Genomic DNA, 19,326 nt, shown 5'->3' on the forward strand with positions numbered 1-19,326 from the left:
TCATTTCTATGACTGCTGGATACATACAGGGTGGTCTAGACCAATCAACCCTTGAACATTTTCGTGCACTAATTTTGTATAACTTTCGAAGTGAATTAACACAAGATCAATGCATCGTTGATCTTGATTCGACTTTTGGGAATGAAGCACCAACCAAAACCACTCTTCATCGCTGGTATGGAGTGTTAAATTGGGGTCGCCGTTTTCTTAAAGACGAATTTTGTGAAGGGCGTCGAGAACCAGTTGTTATGACAAAAAACATCGATGGTGTGCAAAAACTGATAGTATTAGCAGAGGAAATGTAAATGGGGCATCATATATTTCAACGTATGATATAAGAGCACATATAAAAACCTCAGCAAACACTCTGTCTCCCCGTATAGGTGCAGTGGCTGGTTTGTGTATTTTTTTATAGAATGAGCTGACATATTTATATTGGAGGTCTTCCTCTTCATCCAAAAAAAATCTTCTCCATCCTTTCTACTCACCAACGGTTGACGATAATTAAATCTGAAAACAAAAAAGAAAAGAACCAGAAAGGAATAATAAATGTTAGTTTCCATTATATTGATTTGAAGTTAAAGACTCTTTCTGAAAAAAATCTGAAACTGAATGGATAGTTTGGAAATCACCATGAAATTTATGAATGGGACAAGTACTTACCAAGTATTCAATGGTTTCTTCTACACCACACTCACATAGTGGGCTATCAATAGAATGTCATTTGAAGAGCATACTATTGCAACGATCATGACCAGTCCTAAGTCGATTTAAAATATATCAAATTCTCCTAGGCATATAAAAACCCAGAACTTCCTCTGAACGATCAACGATTAGACTTCTGTTGAAGACATTACAAGAACTCCATTCCGAACGCCAAATTTCCTTGTCACTTTCATTAAATTGAAGGAAGGTATTAATCCATGAAGGCTTGCGTGACTTTAATCTGGTAGTTCTAGTATCTGGGAGGTAAGATACATCTACATGACCACTCGAGCTCTCACACTTCGACTCGAACAAAGGATTTTTGAGTGGTTAAAACGTAGAATTGATGGGTCAACCACCATATAGACCTGATTTAACACCAAATGACTTCTTTTTGTTGCCTCACATAAAGAATAAATTGCATGGCAAGCGTTTTACAAGAACTGAAGATGAAGTTTCTGCTTTCAAAACACTTGTTTGGGAGCTACCTGATTCGAAGTGGAAAAGTTGTTTTGAAAATTGGTTTGAACGTATAGAAAAGTGTATTCAAGACGGAGATTTTGAGTAAAAACGAAGCCTTTCAAATGATATCTAAAGTATGCTTTCGTATCTATTCTCGAAACATAAAAAGCAACCCTTACATCATCAAGATTGATTATCTTACATCCTACAGACGGTCTAAGCTGCCATCTCGTTCAGTCAGCCCACAAATCTATGTTGCTTATTACTGGAAGTTTCCCATACCCCGCTGAAGATGGCAATAACGTAATGTCTCCAATCCCGAACCCATGCATATTCATAAATCAAGCCAGATCCTGCTACATATTTCCAACTTCTGGATACAGACCTCATTACACCAAACCCAGGCATGGCTCCTGGAACAACAGGAATCTGCATTATTGCATGTGAATCGCTCTGCCCTAATGAGTTTCCACGATGGTGGATGAGTTTTCCTATGACGTAACATCGCTGTTTCATCAACGATGAACAGTTTCCACAGCGAGCGAAATTGCTTCGTGGAAAACCTTCTATAATTTTGTTTTGCATTCTGTATTGAATCGACCCTGTTTAGGGGTAGCTCCCTGCTGTCCTGATTTATTCACGTTTTCGTCGAATACGATGTGTTTGTTCCCCGATTTGGCACACGTAGGGAGTCATGAATTGTGATCGAATTACGTGAATTAGAGTGTGAAATCCATCCACTTTCCATTGTGTTATTATGTTTAGCTATTAGCAGCTAATGTGAGGTTATTTTTGGCATATGAGATTGGTCGATGAAAAATTAATTTGTTGTGGAATGAAGCTGGTCACCATTGCGTAGTAGGTTGTACAGGGTGTGGCAGGATGTCAATTCTACTGCATGAAATGTTAATTGAAGAAAACTGTTAATTCAATTATTTTACTATGAGTTAACATCACGCGGATCTAATTCCTTCTTAGAAATCACAATATTGCCCATGCTCTCTACTACTTTAAAACATATCAAAATCAAATAAACAAACCCATATTTACTCACAGATTTTATTTATAAACTTCTAATGACACAATAATATCGTTATTAAAAAATCCATAATGATACCTAGTTTAAATTATTTGGTTTATTTATTATTATTTCTTTATTAGCATCGTAGAAATCAAAACGAGGTCATGTACCGGCTAGTCTATGGAATACCACAGTGATCAGTTCTTGGCCTAATAATGTTCTCTCATATCATCTCTAGCGATCCTAATATATGACGGGTGTTTTTTTTCGAGGTATACAACTTTAAGTTGGCATTACTGTTCAAGATGGCGACTGATTTAACAGCTGTCAAGTGATTTATTCTCAGTTTGGTTTGGCAATTCATTATGAATAGACTAACGCCTGAACAACGCTTGCAAATAGTGCAATTTTATTTCGAAAATAATGGTTCTGTGCGGAATACGTATCGCGCACTACGTCCATTTTATTTTGTTTAGCGACGAAGCGCACTTCTGGTTGAATGGCTACGTCAACAAATAAAACTGCCGCATTTTGAGTGAAGCTAATCCTCAAGTGTATGTCGAAACACCGTTACATCCAGAAAAACTGACTGTTTGGTGCGCTTCATGGGCTGGTGGAATCATTGGTCCGTACTTCTTCAAAAACGATGATGGCCAGAATGTTACAGTCAATGGTGATCGGTATAGAGCCATGATTACTAACTTTTTCATTCCTGAATTGAACAACCATGATGTCCAGGAGCTGTGGTTCCAACAAGACGGCGCAACATGTCACACAGCTCGTGCCACAATCGATTTATTGAGAGACTAGTTTGGTGACCGCCTAATTTCACGTTTTGGACCTGTGAATTGGCCTCCAAGATCTTGTGATTTAACACCGCTAGACTACTTTCTGTGGGGCTATGTAAAGTCATTGGTCTATGCGGATAAGCCACAAACCCTTGACCATTTGGAAGACAACATTCGCCGTGTTATTGCCGATATACGGCCACAAATGTTGGAAAAAGTCATCGAAAATTGGACGTCCAGATTGGACTACATCCGAGCCAGCCGTGGCGGTCATATGCCAGAAATCAAAATATAACGCCACAAGATTATCTTGCGGATAAATAAAATTCATTTCAATCGAATAATCCATCGCTGTTTTATTGCAATTTAAAGTTCTATAGCTCTAAAAAAAACACCCCTTTTGTATAAAACCCTCATTAAAACTGTTAGGTCACATGCGAACAGAATTTTTCTCCATTTCTCGGCTTGTAGGTACTCTCTATCGACGTGGATACAGAGCCAGACGAGTTAAATTTCCGATAACTCCCAAAATTTGATTTACGTCCAACCGAAGCGATGTTTTACGTCCTCGTGAACGATAGGCTTTTCCGGCTTTCAGTTAATTTTACGCTCTGCTGCTTTTTATTGTTCCATTTGGGATATTATGGGCTAGGCTCTCAGGTTTTCAGTGCTAGTTAGGGACCATAAAATTGTTACTTTTGAGTGGTGGTTCTAAACACGATTATAAACCGAAGTTAATTCTCTAGATCTACCATCTTGATATTTTCATCGGATAAGATTATTTAATTCAGAAAAAAAATATCTGTTTTCATTCACTTCATTTTGGTGATGAACCATGGCTGAAATAAGTTCGTGAGATGAAAAATATAAATAGAAATGATATCTTAGAATGAAATTTGAGAATTATGAACAATTAAGCTTTGAAGCTAATGCAACAGCTGAAAGGTTTTTTCTTTAAAATCAAAATGAAACCTCTCATTGGAAAATAAGATAAAATATATAATAAAATATAAAATGAACATCAGCGAATCCCAAGATCATTGATTTGAAATTATGAAAATAAAATGAATTCAATTAAAATAGAACCTAGAATAAATTAACAGTGACCAATCTCCAGATTATTGAAAAATATAGCTGGACCAAGCTTATGTTCTCTTCTTATCCTAACGTCCCTCAAAAAACTTTGTTCATCGATAATGAAAAAGGGAATTATGTAAAAGATCTTTTCATTATAAATAAGAATGAAAGAAAACTAGTGCATAATATGTTTTAGTGCTACATAAAATTTCCAAATGCAGTCTAAATATTTCATCTATTATTCTCATGAATTCTAATCCTTCTTCTTTTTTTCAGGTCGTTCTGGTGTTCATTCTCAGCATTGCATCACTTATAATATACTTCATAGATGCTTCGAAGTAAGTCCATTTATTTTATTAATTAGAATAGAATAGAAAAGAATAATGTTTATTTTCCCAAAACAAAATTAACAAGAAAAAAGTTCTATACAATCAGTAAATATAGTATAAACCTATTAAATTTGATTTGATGTTAAACTTGAAATGCAGGTTGAACTTTGAAACAGCAAGTTCTGAGGAGTCTCAAATTTTCAGATTATGATTACATTAGGAGATGTTTGGCAGTTCAGCGAATCATTTCTTCATTTTAAATAACAAATCAGTTTGTTGCTTGTTTTTTTCCTTTAGAATTGACATATTTGTTTCATATGGATCATGAACTTCAGCATTATCATTGCAATTATGCAATGAGTTCATATTTTCTAGATTAAGTCGATACAATACACTTTGTTACGTATTAAATCTATGCTCATTTGGACTAATGCCAATTTGGCTTACAGACAGCACTGTTTATTTTGTCGCTACGTGCTTTTTTCTTTAGTAGATAATAGCCTATTGCCGACATTTGCACGAATAATTATAGACACACTTTTTATACGATTCCGATATTAATTTTTTTCGAAAACATTCTCCGTCAATAAATTCACTCCTAAATTTTTTTTTTTGAGATGTTGGCAAACGTTACAAGTCAGATCGGGAGTGCTATCAAGTATGACGTCATCATTAAATGTCAGGTGTTTTCGTTTTCTGAGATGGTTGGAAGGGACTTATTTTTGTCTGGGCTGTGTCTGCAATCAGCAGTGAAATTCCCGATGTGAGAATCATAAGTGAAGAATTATTTGGCGATGGTTTCGAGTCGTTCAAGTCAAATTGAGCAGTAGATAATTTGGATCAGGAAGTTGTAACAGTGTCTGCCTGAATGTTTCGGTAATTTTCATACCGGAATTTTAGTATCGGAGACTTACAGTGAAGAGAGTGGGGAGATTTAACCATTAAAAAAAAACAGATCATCAAAACTCTTTTTGTCCACGCGAGTTTGTGCGTAATCTGCTTATTAGTTTGTTCATTACATAGGCGTTAACTTTGCTTCTACCGTTTTTCCGAAATTCGGGGCTTCATTGTAAAAAACTTATGGAGGGTGTTTTTTTTAGAGGTATAGAACTTTAAATTCCAATGAAACAACGATGGATTATTCGATTGACATGAATTTTATTTATCCGCAAGATAATCTTGTGGCATTACATTTTAAATATAATTTCTGGCATATGACCGCCACGGCTGGCTCGGATGTAGTCCAATCTGGACGTCCAATTTTCGATGACTTTTTACAACATTAGTGGCCGTATATCGGCAATAACACGGCGAATGTTGTCTTCCAAATGGTCTAGGGTTCGTGGCTCATCCGCATAGACCAATGACTTTACATAGCCCCACAGAAAGTAGTCTAGCGGTGTTGAATCACAATATCTTGGAGGCCAATTCACATGTCCAAAACGTGAAATTAGGCGGTCACCAAACGTGTCTTTCAATAAATCGATTGTGGCACGAGCTGAGTGACATGTTGCGCCGTCTTGTTGGAACCACAGCTCCTGGACACCATGGTTGTTCAATTCAGGAATGAAAAAGTTAGTAATCATGTCTCTATACTGATCACCATTGACTGTAACGTTCTGGCCATCATCGTTTTTGAAGAAGTACGGACCAATGATTCCACCAGCCCATAAAGCGCACCAAACAGTCAGTTTTTCTGGATGTAACGGTGTTTCGACATATACTTGAGGATTAGCTTATCTCCAAATGCGGCAGTTCTGTTTGTTGACGTAGCCATTCAACCAGAAGTGCGCTTCATCGCTGAACAGAATAAAATGGACGTAGTGCGCGATACGTATTCCGCACAGAACCATTATTTTCGAAATAAAATTGCACTATTTGCAAGCGTTGTTCAGGCGTGGGTCTATTCATGATGAATTGCCAAATCAAACTGAGAATAAATCACTTGACAGCTGTTAAATCGATCGCCATCTTGAACAGTAATGCCCACTTAAAGTTATATACCTCGAAAAAAAAAAACATCCTATATTAAACAAGTAAAAAATCATAACTTATTTTCTTTCATCCAAAATCAAGCATACAAACGTTAATGGTCCTCCGAGCCGGATTCATACGAATCAATGAAAATAAATCAATCAAACAATCGTTCACCCGTGTAGGTGTTTTTTAGTGATTCAAATGTTAAGACATTGCTACTATCGAAGAATTCAGCATTGATTCAAGAACCAAGACTCTAGAAGTAAGCATAAATTTCTTCATTTCACTTCAACGCTATTTTGATGACGGCTATATGCACGATACACACTGTATATCTTAGGAAAAATATTTATTGTGCAATATCTGAAGGGGGGATCAAGCTTCAGACTACAAAACTCTCATCGGCCGAGAATATATCAATTCAACCTAGACAATCTTATTTTATCTGATGTTTCGACAGGTCCAGCATAAAAGCCATCTTGCTGACAACCAAACCTTTGTTTCCGGTGTTTATTACCATCACCAACAAACAAAACGTTATCACAAAGTTCGTTGGGACCAGTTGGAGCCAGAATAGAATTTATATTTAACGACAAGCCAAAATAACATACCTCATACACACGTGACGTCATCTATTACGGTACAAGCTCAAGGAACATTGGGAGGTGCCAACTTCATGAGGTTTTTATGCAGTTTGTTGTCGGTACACTATGCCCTCTCGGGCTTTCATATATACTAGTCTTCAAAACAATGTAAAAATATAATATGAGGGAAATACAGATCATTGTATTTTTCCTCGTGAATCCTTTATCGATTGTCTTTTTATCTTCAACACTTCACTCTATAAGTCCAGGACCTAAAGAGTAAAAACACATTTTTTCTTTAAAATTCTACTTCATTCGTTAAAATAGTCACCTTCGAGATGATACATGTACTAGTCAGAATAATAAACATAGATAGAGGGAGCATATGTCATTTTCAGTGAGAAAATTTCGTCCCCAACATGAACTATCAAATTTGACATGGAGCGCGCGGAAATGAAAACATATCAGTGATACGATATATCACTCAATTCGCGAGTTTTTCCACAAAGAACGCATTTCTTATGTCCCATAGAGAATCAACGTTTCATATTACCTCAAAATATATTCAAATAAATACCTAAATATATCAGAATTCAGAAAACAAACTTCAAGCTTGCCAAACGACGTGAAACAACCGATGACACTAGGAGAGCAAAAGTTGCCAAACCTTGGATTTCAGCAGGTAGATACAGAAAATAATAAGATATTCTGCTTATTATAAATTCGACAATTAGGAAAAATATCGGATTCCAAATATTCAAATTTGCATATTTAATCGGGAATCACTCAAATGAATATATTTCATTCAATATAATATACATTCATAATGATATAGTAAAATTGTGGATTTGAAAATATATCACAATCCGACAACGTAATCTAAACATGTTGGGGACATGTAAAAGTTGCGTATACTTACTCTATCTATGTTTATTAGTCTATGATATACTTCAACGCTCCTCTAACTCTTAAATAACTCTTCTGTAGAAACATTCATCTTGGTTTTCGAAATAGGATTCAACTTCCGCAATTACTTCTTCATTAGAACCAAATTTCTATCCCTGGAGCATTCTTTTGAGATCTTTTGAGCCAGTAATCGCTGAGAACCAGATCTGGAGAATAAGCTGGGTGATCAAGCTGCTGGAAACGCCATTCGTTCAATTTGACCTTGGTTTTCATAGATTTATGATAACGAGCATTGTTTCGATGAAATAGAATTTTTCTATTACATTTGGGGACATTCTAGAATTTTAAAATTTAATAATTCAAGGTTATAATTTTTTTGCAACAATTAACAATTGTTATTTTTTTTCTTTTGTTTAATTCTGTTTTCACTTCTCTTTTTCAGCGATGGCGTTGAACGCTGCCAAGAGTGGAGCAACAATATAACACAACAAATCGACCTTGCCTTCAATATATTTTTTATGGTCTATTTTTGTATAAGAGTAAGTATAATCTTCCATAACTTCATTTCGACTCATATCGATCAATTTTTTTTCTTCTCATTTCAGTTTATAGCTGCTAGCGATAAGTTATGGTTTATGCTAGAGATGTACTCGTTTGTAGACTACTTCACGATACCCCCGTCCTTTGTGTCTATATATTTGAACCGCACTTGGATCGGTGAGTATTGAAAAAACGATCAAAACCTACTTTGAACTTGTGAATTCCACCTAAGAAAAACACTCCCTGAAAATTCACTGAAAAAATGTACATTAATAGTTCAAATATGAGTCAGCAATATAAACACAGTAAATCGAATGTTTTGCGCAAAGGGCAAGTGGTAACGTACCCACACCAGAATGTTGATATTAATTGCAAATTTGTGATGATTTGTATATCCATAAGAAAGAAAATCTATGACTGCACTTATTATATTCACTTGATATATTCTATGTTGCGATTTTTTGTATTATTCTTAGTCAGACTCTGGACGCACAGTTCCTCTTCCTAGTCGAAGACCCTCCCTCCTATTTATGCGTGAACCTGTTTATATTGCTCGCATGTGGGAAGCTGAAATAATGCTTCTGGACAAGCTTGGAGAGCATTAAGATAACTATCCTATTATAACAACATAGGACCAACCGTATATCCGATTCGGTTCTGGGATACCCCATGGGCCTATTAGTGGGACTTGAATTTCCACAATACCGCATATTTTGTGTTCTACCTGTGCTAATAGGATTCTCGTTTCAGGTCTTCGATTTCTTCGCGCTCTACGCTTGATGACTGTTCCCGATATTTTACAGTATCTCAACATATTGAAGACTTCCAGTTCCATACGACTTGCTCAGTTAGTTTCCATATTTATATCGGTTTGGTTGACAGCCGCCGGCATAATACACTTGGTGAGTTTTCCAGACTCTCTATCCGGAAGTCCAGGAGTCGGAAGGAAGTTTCGAACTGTTTCCTTTATTGATCAGAATGGTTTTTTCAGTTAGAAAACTCAGGTGATCCATTAGACTTTCGCAATCCTCATCCTCTACCGTATTGGACCTGCGTATATTTTCTTATCGTTACCATGTCGACAGTAGGTTATGGTGACGTCTACTGTCAAACGGTCCTCGGTAGGACTTTTCTTGTTTTCTTCCTGCTAGTCGGCTTGGTGAGTACAAAAACTGATGTAGAACTACCTTGAATATGTCTAGCGCTTATCGCTTATTGGTCTCTTCTGCTCCAACAATTTTTCTGCTAGCACAGGCGATTTGAGATATATCTGAAAGGAACAAATTGGGAAAATTATTGAAAAATGAACACCAATATCAAATTTATGACATAGAATGTATCCAGGGTCACATTGAAACCAAAACTCCTTCTTGGTGTTTTTTCAATCGACTGTGCTAGTTTAAGAACCTTAAAACCTTTTTAAAACATTTAAAACTCAATATCTATTGATTTTTGAATCATTTTTGACAAGATATATATAAACATAAAGTTTGATCAGTAAAACATGGAAAAGTGGAAATAGCATCGTTTCTTCAAATATTTCAATCTCCTGTTGAGATATATAGTAGAATTGAGTTGATTATTTGTTCTATTTCCATTTCTTCATGTCCTGAATTACCAGAGTTTTGTCATTTCAAATATTCCTAAGAACAATCCCTTCTGAACCTATCCAGAACAATCGGAGTACATAAATTCGATATTTCTCTTCTCTTTCTTCATTTTTTTTTCTATTTTGGATGCATATGAATGTTGTATGATGTCCTTTGTGAATGCACGTTTAGGTTGACTTGTCAATGGAACGAAATAAACTCTAGATTATAACATTCAAAAAGTTGCTTATGCTTATGACTTGCAAGCGAAACATTCTAGAGGCATTAGTTGCATGCTTGGATTCACTCAATCCAATCAAGAATCAGTTATCAGGTGATTATTAAATAAAGTAAATAGAGTAATCAAATCAGTAAAAATATAAAATGATATCCTTCAATGAATTTCAGAAAAAAGAACTGATATAACAATAACATCATTAGGTACGAAGAATAAAATTTCAAGTATTAACGTCATTTCGCTGTTGACATTTCGATCGAATGGGTGGGACCTTTTTCTTTAAATTATCCAAGAAATTGGAACATTTTTGTTTGTATCTCCAATTTAAAACCACTGTATATAAAACTTCTAAAGAAGAATAGTGATTTTTATGAATTATGCGAATAATTTATTTTCATATAACTCTTTACCTATTGATGATATTGTTATAACAAAGTAGAAATTACATTCATGTTATTCAGTCATAATTGAACCAAGAAGACAAAAATGTTGATGAACTTCGTAGACCAACTTTGCAATTCAAGAAATTAGTGTTAGACGTAATCGTTTGGAAACTTTTCAACTATAAAACCCGTATAGAGTCTGAACAAAACTTTCCGAGATTACTCCAAGTATTTAATTGAAACGAATTCCATTTTCCAGTTAGTTTGCCGTATAAAACGTAACTTTTGCCTCAACGTACACGTTACATTAATCTGACATGCTAGAACGTTTTGCTTTTTCTTCCCTTTCAAGCGCACAAACTTGCCTTTTTTTTGCTTGGTCGTTTCAGCTGAAACACCCTCAGAGCCTTTTTCATTAGTTGACGTAATATGAGAGGTTGGATTTTAATTTAATTCAACACAAACAACAACACCTCGGTACACGACGCTCTCGTTAGGGAATGGAATCCTTGAAACTTTCAGGCTTCTTTCAAATCCCCTTGTAAGCGTTTGTCAGGACTTAAGAATAATATTTCTTCTTTAATACTAGTTCCAGTTTTACGTAATTGGAGAACTTCCACATCAGAGTTGGGAAATTATGATGGGTTTTCTAGCGTGGTCTAGACGATTTTATATATGACGTTCCGCTTGCAACTGCGGTCAACATCTTCAGAGGTTTCTAGGTAGTACAATAAGGTACGCTTCAGAATAACTCAGTATAAGGATATAAAACTTCAAACTGAATTCAGTATGACTGATTTAGCAGTAATTGAAAGAGTTTCTTGGGTGTTTCGGTGATCTGTTCACATTATATTCAACCAAACAGACAAATATCTGGACAAGAACATCATTTATCATCCACAATAAACACTTGAGACAAGCCCTCTTGTCCAATGGCTAGGTATAGCTCAAAGGAAATCGATCAAGTATAAGACGTCAAACACCAGAGGACAGGTATCTAAAAATAATTTCCAAAGAGAAAGCTCACTTGCTTCTGATACTTTTAGTTACTAGCAAAATCGGAAAACTCCCAGAAAGACATAACATAGAAGCAGTTTACAAACCAATAGAAAAACTAGGCGAATCTCAAGTGTAAATGAAAAGATTGATTTGCTTCCGAGGCTGGCCCTGTTGCCATTCCAAAATATCGGAACATAGAGATGAATATGGAACGAGATATTGGAGGTTAAGTGACACTACTATATTTGCTTAAAATAAGGATAAAAATGGACTTTGAGGATGCGACCTAAAAACCTCTGCGGCTGCTCACCTCAGTTGTAGTTGAAATTTAAGGTTGAAAACTGATTAGATCATAGCTAAAAAGCGCGAAATTCATCATTTCTATTGAATTACAAATAAAAAATTATAATTATGAGATCATCTCGTCATTTCAATTCAAAGTTATTGAAATTTGCGTAATTGTTGATTCGGATAATAATTCCCTAAAAAACTTCGATAGCTTCATTATAATTTCATTAAATATCTGATCTATGATTTTGTGGTTCTTTACCTGACCGGAAATTTGTAATATGGCTTACTATGATTCGAGTTTTTGTGCAAAACAATGTGAAAGCTTTGAATGGAACAAATGTACATAGATGTTCGAAATTATGAAATTTCCCCACTTTGCGAAGTAAGGGAATTTTTTTTTCATATCTTCACTCAATGGATATTTATTTGCAGGCAATATTTGCCAGTAGCATTCCTGAAATAATTGACCTTGTAGGAACTAGATCCAAATATAGTGGTGAATTCAAGAGAGAACACGGAAAGAGGTACAGTTGTTCTCTATAAATCCCCTGTAACATTGAGAAATAGAGAGTTGACTAAAATTTTTTATTATTTTCAATTTTTTTATTTCCCTCAGTTTTTTTTCTGAGGAACATAAATATATAGTTATTCCAGAATATATGAGGTAACGAGTCAACAATATCAATATTCAGTCCTCAAAAACTTGGAACTTTTCCAAACTTTCAATCTTGTAATTTGAATATCAAAGAGTCAACAACATAATATTATTACTCAAACATTTTAATTGTATGAGGCAGGATCTTATTAACTGGAAAGCATACAAAAGAAATTATAATTAAGACTATTTATTGTATTTATGATTAAAGTCAAAAGATTATATCTAGTCATTCGAATTTTCATAAAAAATTAAACAAAATTGAATTTTCAGAAAGAAACATAAAAGACAGAAGAAAGAATAGCTTATTCACAATATTTTTTTTAATTTGCATACTCACATTGAAAAATTTTAGTCATCTCATCTCTTAATAACCAATATAAAATAATTTCGTACATATTACATCCTATAATCGAATACACAACGAATTCATATTTCTTCATCTAAAAACTCAATTGATCAGTTGCAATATCCTTCCCCCTAAGACAGAAAACTGTCACAAACATCTTTATTGAGATGACAGGTAATTAAAATTGAAGTATAAACGGACATTCCCAAATTAATTCAATAATTAATACACCCCAAGGCGATAATGGAAACCTTGAAATATATCACGTTTTCACGTTGCCGATTTTTTTATGGATACTTGCATGTGTTTAGAACACAGTCCTGCCCGCACAGATGCACATAAAGAAAACCTGCTAAAATTCTGAGTGTACCCTAAAAAATAACCTCAATCGTTTTTTCGAAGTGGTAGATACCAAAGATCATTTTGTCTTGATTTGAAAGTAGAGCCGTTTGGAAAGAAGGTGTTCCTGAAGGATACTTTCTTGTCCCTGAAATATTGTAAATAATTCTAATCTATCACTTCGAGAAGAATGAGTTGAACTTTAAAACTAGCTAGCACAATATTTATAATAAATATTATATAAACACACTTGCTATTTCTAGAATCACACGTAGATTGGGCTTGTGATATGTCAGAACAAACACTGTGTTTTGCTCCCTTGTCTTGAATCTTCTGTGTTGGTCTAACTGAATGTTGCAATTTTTTTCCGTTACAAATTGACGGTAACTAGGCTTTTTTATTGAGAAAACCGATATTTTTCTAGTAGTGACAGTGATTTTTATCCAATATTCCATTCAATGTCCAACAATCGTTCCAACAGTCAGAATCTGAGGTGTAGAGAACCTAAATTTTAAAGGATAACTCAATTTATATTCAGAAAAAAGAGAAGATTATTTTCGATAGAGGTTTTTGCTGTGATTGTGATCGAAAGAGAACCAAGTTTTTTCAAACAGTATTAGGATAATGTTGAACTTTCTAGCGTTTCCTAAAGTTGAAAGTGAGCTATGAGGATGCCAGGTTTACTCAAACCTAAACTTTCAGACATGTCAGACATGAAAAAATTGAGCTCGCTCAAACAACAAATTGCTATTTTGGTTGATCAAATGAGGGTTCAGAGCTGAAACCTCAAAACCAAGAAATGAATTGATTTAAAGATTTGAATAAAGACAAAGGAATCACTTCCACTTTTATCTATTTTTCAATTAACACCGTTTTTACAAACATTCTTTAGGCGCATGAGAAGTGAAGTTTGACCAGTTGACTAAAGTAACACTTCCTGAAAGAACATGACAAATGTAGAGAAAAGATTAAATTCAAAATGAAAGAATTCAAATATAACCAAATATAAAATGAGAAAGGAAGAAAAACAAAAAAAATTTAATTTTGAGTCAATCATTGTACTATAGAAAACGAAAACTTACCACACTGACGTTTTAATATGCTATTAGGTCCTCAACATTGTCTTAAAAGGGTGAAAACTCTTAGGAAACTCTTTATGTTAAGGTTTGAAGATAGTTTAATATCGAAAAAGCGTCTATAGTTCTCTGTCGATCACAATCAGGGCAGAAACTTCGTTTTGATCTCCGGCTTGTACCGTATGTAAGTGTAGCGTTAAGAGAAAGTAGCTTAGTGTAAATGGGTCCAAGGAGGAGCCTGATGGGGTAAATGTGTGGGTTTATTAGGCGGTGTTCGCCAGCTGGATTCCGGAGATAACAGAGTTGGCTGCCAACCGGTCCAAGTACGGTGGAAAATACAGCAAAGATATACGACGCAGGTATCAATCCCAGGCTGCTACATCCAGTATTTTTAACACCTCTGGGAATGAAATTGCTATAGAATTAATATTTTTTGATGAGTTTGTAGCACTTGGGTTATGCTTTGCGCTATACATTCCAGCATTTCGAAAATGTTACCCATCCGAAGACCAAACACGTCTCACCAGAAAAACTATCCACTTCACCAACCACAAGGACTCAAAAATTTCCACCCAAAATTTCATGAAAACTACATCTTCGCGGTGTTACCCAAGATTCGACCTTTGTCCCGATAAAATTCAATTCAACATCTCTTGAGTACCCAATTATGGGCTCGAACATTTCCACCGCAATATCACCTTCGCGGTGTTCCCCAAGGATCAGAGTTTGTCCCGATAAAATTTAATACAATTTATTTAGTGGAAATAGTTGAGTACCCAATCACTGAATCACCAAAAACCAAGATTTTTTATGGGATAGGCTTCCATCTTAACGGATTGGACTCTACAGAATTAATTCCAAGTTCAGTGCTCAAACATTTCCACCGAAATTCATGTTTTTCGTATTACTCAAAGATCAGCCTTTATCCCAATAAATTTCACTTAAGTTCCACCAGTGGAAGTGATTGAGTACACAATCAGTAAATTACTAAGCGAGGAATAGAATAGAATGAATTCCAAGTTCAATAGATGTTCTCAAACATTTCCACCAAAATTTCACATTCGCGGTGTTCCTCAAGGATCCATTTGTGTCCCGGTAAAATTCAGTTGAGTTCCTCTAGTGAAAATAATTGAGTACCAAATCGTTGAATTACCAAAAAAAAGGAAGATTTTCTTGTGAGATTGATTTCCATCTGGACAGATTGGACTTTACAGAATGAATTCCAAGTTCAGTGCATGGACAAATTTAAATCAACTTCGAGGTGGTTCATTCATTTAAGACTTAGTGAGATGAATACCTGAAGTAGTTCTTGTATGATTAGTTTTTTCGTGGGTAATATTTTTGTAATTTTTTACCTAGCACATACACTTAGAGGAGAACAGATTGGTATGCTCTCTTTTAGCTACCAAGTACGAGAGAATAACTCTTTAATGATGAAAATTCGACAGACAACAATGGCGATCATTTGGCGCAGCGTTTTCGGGGGTCCTCGTTTAGTCCTGTAGATTGATTTTAAGGCTGCAGTTAAGCTCTTGGTTTGTTGTTTCAGTTGTCAGTTCCTAATTGGGAACTTGAATGAAGACTAGATGTAAGTATATCAAGTGACCATTGACCTGCTCCAGATGGTTCGACTGTTGTTGTCCAAGAAGTTGACTTTTTGGATTGATTTTTGAACGGTAGAAAGAACCCTCTGTATGCTTCAACTAATTCGATTTTGGAACGAGCTTACGATACCTTAGTTTCTCGAGGACATGTGATAAGAGAGCATACAGAATGCCTTTTACATTTTGAAATCGCTAGATTTACATAGAGCTGGCCTAGTAGATTATAGTAGCACTTGATTTGAAGCACAGCCTGCTAGAGCCACGCACGAACGCGAACGATGAGAGAGCGAGATGCTAAAGTCAATAGTCTCAATGTTCCATCAGTTTTTCGAAAAATAAATATTATGAACCGAATTGTGAGAAATCGAATTATACCTGTAAGGCTCCTCTAGATGGACTTTGCTGTGAATAATTGAATGTTGATTTTGTTAATTTTGTCCAGAATCCTGCCGTCCTATTAGCGAAAGCTCCCCCTCCCCTTCATTTTAAGCTTACAGCAACATCATCCTATGTTTCAGTCATGAAAATTCAGTCGATAAACGCGCCTCGCAATTTTGGACTAGTTCAAGGTCGAGAGATGAAATTTTCGAGTGTTTTAACGAAGTTTGAATGTCTGAAATTGCGAGACACGTCATGTATATTTTTTGCCTCTGTTCTGCTGAAAATGAAGCCTTGTTGTCTTAATTGTCTTTTGCGGCATTTAGGCGATTTTTGCAAGTTGTATACCTGAGATCATTGATCTGATCGGAACTAGGCCAAAGTATGGCGGCACACTGAAGAATGAAAGAGGCAGAAGGTGAGGATAATATAGAGGTTATTTGTTCGTTATAAGAACCAGTTGAAATATTGGTTGGTTTTATTTGAAAATGTGTTGGATCATCACCGAATTTAGTTACGTAGTGATGACCAAAGAAGGTCCATACCTGAAATAAATCTCAGTTCCACCTTTCACTTAAACTTCTCCAATGGAGCCCTGATGGATGAACTTTGAAGGTCTCTTTGCCCATCGCTACGTATCGAACTTGCTCATGAGAACACCATCATCTATCTTTCCTAAATCACCCATGCACGCTTCAACAAATCAATATCTTCAATATCCATCGCCCCTTATGTTTTGTCCTTCGATATCCTAGTGTATAGATGTTGAAACCGACCACTGTTTAAACTGGACATGTTCAAAGTTCAATGGTTCAATTCCTCCACCACAAGCAGCGGCTTAAGTGTTAGTGTCTTAAATGCATGAATTCGTGACACAGAAAAATTTTTTTGCGTGGGCAGGCTGTGTACGCAGGATAACATTTAGAATAGTGATAGTGATTTCCAAACCAAATTGTCCTTCCGCATTTTTGATAGTAGAATTATGATGCAACATTGAGAATATTTCTGTTTTTTGAGACGAGAACTCTTTGAACCTACTGTTTAGACGATTCAGTCTCACCGCATATTAACTGGCTTTTTGGTTTTATTTTTTTTTTTATTGAAATTTCACCCGTTTTGGATTTTAGACTATCCCATCTAGATTTTTAGATTTCCGGACCCCCCTGATTTGGGGTTCTTTAGATTCGAGTCGATCACAATTTAGTTGCATGGTGTTTAGATACCGTAAGTTTTGATCTGAGCAATTTTTCGATCCTCACTAGATGACTTCCTGGGAACGAATATTGTATGCAGTCTTTTATCACGCACAGCGTTCAGAACTAGTTCGCAACTAGTATATTTTAGCTATCAATTTGCCTTCGATCAGTAGGTACTTGTCCCATGTAGCAATATTCGTTTCTGAACCTGTATAATATGAAATCTAATCGATTTTTTCCGTCTAGGCACATAGTGGTATGTGGTCACATTACATACGAATCAGTTTCGCATTTTCTGAAAGATTTTCTACACGAAGACAGGGAGGACGTTGATGTTGAAGTAGTGTTCCTACACAGGTATAGTGCCGACTGTACTAAAACTTATATATTTTTTTAATTATAGTGAATTTAGATTTAAAAACGTATACTTTCCCTCTTACTGATCCTTGACATGTCACTCGATAAGTCCTAGGCCTGGCGCAAAGATTGCCATACCATATTCTTATCTTATAAAGTATTATAAGTATATATTATACATTAAATAAAAAGTATTTGATGTATTGATAAAACACTATTTTCTCCCAGCAAAGCAAAGGCTTGATAAGTGTTGTTCAGACTCAGCTCCATAGGCAACAACGTTTAAAAGCTGCTCCAGGGAAATAAATTTGTAATGCTGAAGTGATTGCCGAGGTTGAATCCTATTTCGAAATCAAATACGAGTCTTTTTACAGATGAGGTATTAAAAAGTTAGAAAAGCACTGAGTACATGACTTTTGAAGATGAATACGAAGAATTCTAAAAAAATTGTGTTTACTGGTTGGGCCTGGGTCTTATTGAGTGAAATAACCTTGACTAACTTGATCTTATACCCTCCTGCTTTTGTCTTCATCAATTTCCAGAAAAGAGCCAGACCTGGAACTGGAAGGTCTCCTCAAACGACATTATACAACAGTGGAGTTTTTTCAGGGATCAATGATGAATGCTGTTGACCTTGAGAGAGTCAAGGTATACACCTAAAACGACCCTGATTAAGGAAACATGAAATAGTCTGTTTAATATCGCTTTTCTTCGAGCACTTCTCTTTTTTAATGAGGAATTTTCATCTGAACTGAGCCCAGCAACTCCAGCAAGATAAATCATTATGAAATTGTATCCCTCATTTGTATATTGTGCATAGAAAACTACTCACTCAACACATAGATCGAATATCAACTTCAAATTCAAAGCCAAGAAATTCAGATAGATATTCAGAATTATTTCCTATAGTTCAAAGCTTTTGAGATGGATAGATAGTATGAAAATAAATTTAAATGCAAAACTTCAAAAAGTTTGAGATGAAAATTCCTCGTATCTCTACGCAGCGTAGTTCTATATTCATTGACAGATTCTTTGGCTGCATGGTAGAAAAGGACTTTTCAGCAGAGGATGTAACCATCGAAGACCAGTTTCCCTTTTTATTTCTGTTATTATGTATCAGTTAATGTTGAGTTGTGTACAGGAAACCACCTGATCTTGAACTGGAAGGTCTCTTCAAGAGACATTTCACAACCGTAGAGTTCTTCCAAGGTACCATAATGAACCCTATAGATCTTCAAAGGGTCAAGGTTAGTTGACAAAGAACTAAAGTTTGAATTTCAATGTTCTCGTTGTTTAACTGTTGAGGAAAAAAATCGAGAAACCGAATACATTCGAATATGCCTGTTCCTCACTAAGAATCGGGTAGAGTTTCTTGTTTGATTAATTAGATGACTCACACATAACAACCTGTAGAATATACCTTTGAAATAGAGGATGGTCACTACGAATTCAGAAGATTGTATACGAAAGGTGATCCAGTTAG

At 35.5% G+C, this 19,326-nt stretch overlaps 1 protein-coding gene across 1 annotated transcript in view; it reads left to right on the forward strand.

The window, feature by feature from the left end:
• The window catches only part of LOC123675974 (calcium-activated potassium channel slowpoke), a 62,446-nt gene that overhangs the window by 17,806 nt on the left and 25,314 nt on the right, over nucleotides 1-19,326 (forward strand). The window contains exons 2-9 of the mRNA XM_045611582.1: nucleotides 4,330-4,391; nucleotides 8,292-8,388; nucleotides 8,455-8,566; nucleotides 9,140-9,291; nucleotides 9,381-9,548; nucleotides 16,617-16,708; nucleotides 17,733-17,843; nucleotides 18,985-19,090. Coding sequence (XP_045467538.1) covers nucleotides 4,330-4,391; nucleotides 8,292-8,388; nucleotides 8,455-8,566; nucleotides 9,140-9,291; nucleotides 9,381-9,548; nucleotides 16,617-16,708; nucleotides 17,733-17,843; nucleotides 18,985-19,090 — 900 coding nt within the window. The remainder of the gene's footprint in view (nucleotides 1-4,329; nucleotides 4,392-8,291; nucleotides 8,389-8,454; nucleotides 8,567-9,139; nucleotides 9,292-9,380; nucleotides 9,549-16,616; nucleotides 16,709-17,732; nucleotides 17,844-18,984; nucleotides 19,091-19,326) is intronic.

Source organism: Harmonia axyridis, chromosome 3 (genome assembly GCF_914767665.1).
Source record: "Harmonia axyridis chromosome 3, icHarAxyr1.1, whole genome shotgun sequence".
NCBI classification, from domain to species: Eukaryota; Metazoa; Arthropoda; class Insecta; order Coleoptera; family Coccinellidae; genus Harmonia; species Harmonia axyridis.